At 39.2% G+C, this 6,576-nt stretch overlaps 1 protein-coding gene across 4 annotated transcripts in view; it reads right to left on the bottom strand.

Moving 5' to 3' along the window:
* Positions 1–348: 348 nt before the first annotated feature.
* The window catches only part of mag (myelin associated glycoprotein), a 23,508-nt gene continuing 17,280 nt past the window's right edge, over positions 349–6,576 (bottom strand). The window contains exons 10-13 of one of the 4 annotated variants that reach the window (XM_005946965.3): positions 4,942–5,041; positions 4,230–4,326; positions 3,901–3,954; positions 349–3,585 (exon numbers count right to left, since the gene is read on the bottom strand). In XM_005946965.3, the coding sequence (XP_005947027.1) occupies positions 3,427–3,585; positions 3,901–3,954; positions 4,230–4,326; positions 4,942–5,041 (410 nt within the window). In that variant the 3' untranslated portion in view covers positions 349–3,426. The remainder of the gene's footprint in view (positions 3,586–3,900; positions 3,955–4,229; positions 4,327–4,941; positions 5,042–6,576) is intronic. The other 3 variants (XM_014329104.2, XM_014329106.2, XM_014329105.2) reach the window with 3 other exon arrangements.

The raw sequence follows: 6,576 nt of genomic DNA, 5'->3' as shown, positions 1-6,576 counted from the left end.
GTGTGCCAAGTCCAACCCCCGATGCATCTGCTTCTAATGTTATCAGGCCACTAAATGGCTGAACAGAAGCAGTAATGGATCGTGTGTTTCCAGATTAAAACATTAACAAAACAGCACGCTTGCAGGCTGGATGAGCACTGGAGGCTTAATGTATTCGACTCTGTGTTTAGATTTTTTTGTGACACACAATCTTGACTTGTAGGGTTTGATCATGTTTTTGTTTCTTTCATTTTCTAAAGTTCTTTAGCCATTAAAAGAACTTAATCCGAGAAATAAAACCAATATGTGGCATACATTTTTGTATTTCAGAACACCAAAACAGAATAATAAACAGACAGAAACTAGTTGTTTTCTATCAATAAACAGCTGTTTCCATACGGTGTTGTCTTTGTTTTATTTATATTTGCAGGAAACTGAAGACAAATGAATTTGCTGGAGGCATCAAGGACTTTTTAAAATAAAAGAGCAAGCAAACTACATCATTGGTGACAAACCTACAGTCATTACAACAGTGCTTATTTGCAGAGACTGCAAACCCTGATCTAAATTATATAATCATAAATGAAGAAACAAAAACTCCATAATAATTATTATGATTACCACAAAGTACTGGACATACACATTTTCTTTACAGCACACTGTGGCAAAGATTAGATAAGATATTTCTGCTTTAAAAATAAATAAATAAGAATATGAGGAGATCGGAGACAGTGAATGGTTAATGACTCTGTGCAGCCAGGCAATTTAGGAATGCTAGCTTGCATATTTGGAACCCTTCATCTATAATTTAAGAGAACAGTGTCTTAATAAAAGGCCAGCATTGATTAAAAGTCTTAATCAGTGAAATTTAATAAAAAAATGTCTCATTTCTCATCATAAAGCTACAGGTAAAAATTATACCTGCATATTATTACCAGAACGGAAGAGCATCCAGTTAGAAAAACGTCAGGTCTTCACTTGTAGTTAAAACCAAACGTAATCTGAAGTTTCATCATCATGGTTTATTCATTTTGACAGAGAGATTCATTTGGGTTCAGTTCAGTTTAACAGTTAAAACTGAAGTGCTCCTTATAATGTATCATTCTTTGTTTCACAATGCCTTTCCCCTCTAGAGATGTCTGTACCTGTACAAAATTACTGTAGTTTGAGGCCTATAGTGGATTTTGCTCTGCTGATTATGAAACCATTTAAACACAGCTTACATAAACACTCTGCTGCTTCAGTCAACTTACTCCATCATTTTAAATGAGACAGCCAAACAAAACAAACCAAATTTCATAATAGGATTTTATAAACCTTTAGTCATTATATTTATATCCAAAGAAATTTTAATCTTCACAAAGAGATTATTTCTCCATTTCTTTCTTTTGTTTTCCACTTGACTTTTCCATAAACATCTTTACATACATTTAACAATGTACATTAAAAATTGCATATTTGCTATTCTGTGTTACATTGTTAAAATCAATCTGAAGTGCAATAAATACCAATTTAAATCAAAATTACAATCAATATCTATGGTTTCTTATGCAAAATGATAGGGTATATGGAGTTATGGCTACAGTGTGTGTGCAAGTCTGAGAGATGACTCTATAAGACATGGTGTAAACTGACAGGTAGGAGGCTTCTTGGTTTGTTTAGATCAGGTATGAGGTTTGGTCTGTACTAAGTAAAAAGCTACACAATACAATGTTCTCAACTAGCTTCAGAAAATCTGAAGGCATGGTGCTTCAAAGGTAAAGATTGCTTCCATTAAGCTATTGCTCGCATTAAGGGTAACTTATGACTCTGTAATTGGAACTAAACCAGTACCAGGGACCAAACTCTGGACATCGTGGTTCCTGTGAATTTGGCCATTTATTAAAAAAAAGAAGAAAAAACCCTGTCTCTTGTGAGTTAATACATTCAATGGATAAGCAATGCTAAAATACTAAGTACTCCCTTAATGATTAATGGAAACAATACAGAAAACACAGCCTTTGATTTAACTTCATGTAGATTCATGTAGTCAGAGGTTGGGAACTGTTTTCTAACCTTCTATTAAGACAGTGTTCAGTCAGAGTGGCTGAGTGACGTGTGACAAAACTGCTTTTCATTTGTCAGTCTGGCTTTTCACTGCTGTTCAATACTTGAATGTGTGCCTGCTGGCAAAAGAATCATGCAGGATGTTTACTGTACAAACTAGAATCCCTTTCACCATCAATATACATCAAATTAATATATTATTGACACCATCATTATCAAGTTAGACTATTAGTGAGCTTTAATAATACACCACAGGTTCATCAAATGTCATTGAGTAGCACAACCAGATGGCTTGTCAGCATCACCTTTTGCCATTCAAACATTTGACGCAATCCTGTGAGAACCAAGCACAGACCTCTGGTGAGGCGATGCTGAAACTTCCCAAAGACCCCAGAAATCAGTGTCCAGTGATCTTTCAGCACAATTTGAATACACACACCCATTCATACATACACACATTGTCTATAGGAGATAACACTTTGGCCACTCACAAGCAAGTATGTTGTGCTTCAGGTCTGTTTTTTCTAGTTGACTTGAATAATTTTGAAGACACACGTGCATTGTGGAAAAGAAGTAGAAAATGAGACACTTTGCGTTGGCCACAGTGGAAGAAATCCCCTCAGATCTCATTCTTACACCTACACGAAAAATGCCAGAATCAAGGTTCGACCTTTTTCAGAACTGGAAAGTATGTCGCTTAAATTTACAGACTTACTATCAGAAGTGATGGTGACTTTTTCCAGGTAAAATGAGAGGCTACTGTGTCACAGCACACATTAAATACAATTATGTAGAATCTAAAGGCATCTCCTTTTCTCATTTCTGACAGTTATCTTCTTAGGACACAACAAGATAGGAGAGGGTTCGCTCTCAGTACACAGACACACATAAAGATAAGACAACAAAAAGCAGTTACTCCTTGCCCTGATGCTTCGACTGGCAGCAGACACAGTGACAGTTAAAAGAATAGATGGAGAGCAAACAGTGAGACAGACACAACAGCAATCAAAAGGAGAAAAGAATAAAAATATGGCCACCATTTAACGCTGTGTGTAGAGACAATGTACTGCAACTTGAACTAGGCTTGAAATTAACATGTGCTTTACATTGTCCAGTTGGTGTTACTCAAAACCACCAGAAATACCAGTTTTTCCCTAATGGTGGTATGTGACGGGGGATCCCATGGAGGAGGGGCAGTCCATAGCAGCGGAAACTGCCACAGAGCAGAAGATTACATGTGATAAATTTGATAAAAATGAGGGGGGAACAAAAGAGTCATATGCAGAGTGAAATCCAGGAGAAGAGGTGGGGTTATTACACAGTTTACGGGGCAGATGATGTGTGTAATATAGGGCTGCCACTGCATCTCGCATAGCCGAGGGATCAGGGAAGGATCGCGATTCATTTGGCTTTGATTTCTGTGTAGTTGCTGCCGTCATCCCTCCTCCCTGAGGCCCCCTCCCTGGACCTTGCCCCGATAAACTCCAGGGAAGCGTAATTCAGCTCTTGCCTCTCCAGTCCCGCCATAGTGCCCACAGATTGATAATCCCCGTCTTCTCCCTGCAGACAGAAACACCGTTTAGCGGCAAAAATCAGCGGCAAGGTGCCAGTGACACCTCAGATTGCAGAAGAGCGCGACAGACACTAAAGAAAAGATGTTAGTGATTACTGGTCGACATACTGAGAGGGAGTCTGAGATGTTTCCTGTTAGACTGGCAGTTTGTGTTAGCAATGAGGCAGCCATGCAGAAGGCAGTATTGGAAACAAACAGCAGTGTACAGAACACAGAAGCTGATATGCGAGGAGATGCATCTGTCACTGAGGCTTGTGTTTTTTGTTTTTTTGTTTTAATGGGGATTTGTAGGGGAACCTTACCGTAGTCTCCTCTAGAATGGAGTTAAACTTTGAGCCCAACAGCTCTGTCTTAAGCTGTGCAAGAGTTAGGGGAGAGAAAAACACACAGAAAAACGCAGAGAAGCGATGAAAGCAAGAGAAAAACAGTGTTTGGAAAGGTCATGGTTGGAGCTACTAGACTGCTAGTGGGACAGATTCTTTCTGGTACCTCATTTCAGAGGTTAACACGGGGTCTTATCATGACTGTACGACTTTTTCATTACACAAAACTTTAACCCCAAACAATCTGAGAATGGTAATCCAACCCATCCTCAATCATAATCATAATCATTGACATCAACATGTCTCACCACTTTCTTCCTCAGATTTTGTTTGTCCTTCTTGACTGCGCTGTAGTACAAAGCTGGGTTCTCCAGGACCACGTCCTGCCTAGGGTTGCCATTCTCTCTGGGGGACGGAGTCACATAATCAGACTCGGTCTCGACTGCCACTAACGCAGGGCGACACGCCAAGCCTGGGCATCCATTTTAAAACAACAAGCTCTGTAAGGTTATGCTGGAGGCCAACCGTGGCTGTGAGTGACGTGGTTATTTTATGGGTTTAGTCGCTGAGATCACACCCACTTCAGGGCCAGAGAAAGCTTGCAAATTTGGTGGTCCAAATATGCCTTGAGGCTAAAATAAAGCACTTTGGTTAAGAGGGCTACTCGAGTTGTATTTAGCATAGCAGGTCAAGGATACAGAAGCAGTGTCAGAGCAGGGAATCGTGCCTGCAAAATATAAGGTTAGTCCAGCTTGCTAACCAACTCCACAAGGCAGCCAGTGTAGATCTCCAAGGATTTCAACAAGGACTTGTCACTGCAAATGAACTGAAATTGCTCAGGAGAAATAATTCTCACGTCCACATCAGTCCCACATTCACTCGTATACAGTGTGCAACGATGTGTTTTAGAATGGATGACTAGGCTTAAGTGTTTCCTTGGATTTCAGAAAACGCTTAGTAAGGAAGTTGACTACTCCTGCCTTGCAACGGCTTCTCCATTAGTTTGTCATTTATACTCACTTCTTGTTGTTGTGACCAACATATCTAACTGCTGCAATGATGAAGGCTATGACTGCCACTCCTCCAATGGTGCCGACTATAACTGCCATCATGTACTTTTCTGAAAACAGAGGTGGTAAAAACAAAAATGAAGGGGAGTGAATTACTGTAAACTTCATTGAGTAACACATGGAGAAACTGCCCACCGAGCTAACAAGCCATATACACTCACTGGCAGCTCTTTTAGATACACCTGTTCAACTGCTCATTACACAGATGTCTAAACAGCCAATCACATGACAGCAGTTCTGTGAATTTAAGACCATGTAGACATGTTTGAGTCAGCTTGCTCAAGTTCAAACCAAGCATCAGTATGGGGAAGAAAGGTGATTTTTTATTTCAGTGACTCTGAGTATTTCAGAAAGTCCTGATCTATGGGGATTTCCCCATACAACCATGTTTAAGGTTTACAGAGAAAGGTCAGAAAAGAAAAGAAATTATCCAGTGAGTAGTAATTCTCTGAAAAAACAATGTGTTGTTCATGCTAGATGTCAGAGTGTGATGTCAGGTTGCTTTGTGCTGATAGGAAGCCAACAGTAACTAAATAAACACTCATTACAACCAAGGTAGAAGAGCACCTTTGAACATACTATCTTGAAGACGATAGACCACAGCAGCACAAGAACACACAATCAGCTAGAAACACGACTGAGGCTACAATACACAAAGAAATTGGAAAAGATGTCTGGTCTGATGAGTCTCAATTTCTGCTAAGGCATTTGGATGTTATGATCAGAATCTGCCCTGTGTCAGCAGTTCAGGCTGTGGCGGTGGTTCGATGGTGTGGGGGATATATTCTTGGCACACTCTGAGTTCTTGAACATTGTTTAAATGCCACAGCCTACCTGAGTATTGTTGCTGACCATGTTCATTCCTATGTGAGAACAGTGTACTCATCTTCTGATGGCTGCTTCTAGCAGGATAATGTCACAAAGCTCAAATCATCTAAAACAGGTTTCATGAGAGATGCTATCGTGTCAGTATGGAGCAAAACTTAGGAATATTTCCAGCAACTCCTGGGAATTAATACTGGTCTGAAGACAAAAGGTGGTCCAACCTTGTATTATTTATACCTAATAAAGTAAGCAGTGGATGTCGTAAGTATTTATAGCATAGTCTAGAGGATTTAGGTATAGAAGAAAATATAAAAGGAAGAAAAGAGACTTATTTTTTTAAACTGCTGACCATTGTGGAATTTTTAACTGCTAATCAAATAGGAGAAAACTGTGCTTTTTTTGTTCGGATCCATTTTCTGTAGCAAATCAATAAACATTTAATTTATGGAAATGGGTCAATGTAAGTGGAATTGATTGAAAATTGACTACGGTGTTTAAGTTTATTGTAATTAGTAGAAAAGCACAAAAATTTCCATTGCCTTAAGCTTCATGACACATAACAGGAAATAGTCATAACCAGGCATTGCTTACGCGTAAAGTACAGATACTTTAAAGATACAGATGTCAGAAAATAACATCTGACATGTATTAAAATCTTTATTACAGGGAGTGCAGAATTATTAGGCAAATGAGTATTTTGTCCACATCATCCTCTTCATGCATGTTGTCTTACTCCAAGCTGTATAGGCTCGAAAGCCTA

This window comes from Haplochromis burtoni, unplaced genomic scaffold (genome assembly GCF_018398535.1).
Source record: "Haplochromis burtoni strain Fernald_Lab_line unplaced genomic scaffold, NCSU_Asbu1 Contig_512, whole genome shotgun sequence".
Classification (NCBI taxonomy): Eukaryota; Metazoa; Chordata; class Actinopteri; order Cichliformes; family Cichlidae; genus Haplochromis; species Haplochromis burtoni.
Note: the sequence above shows the minus strand (reverse complement) of the source record. Positions and strands in the feature narration are given on the sequence as shown.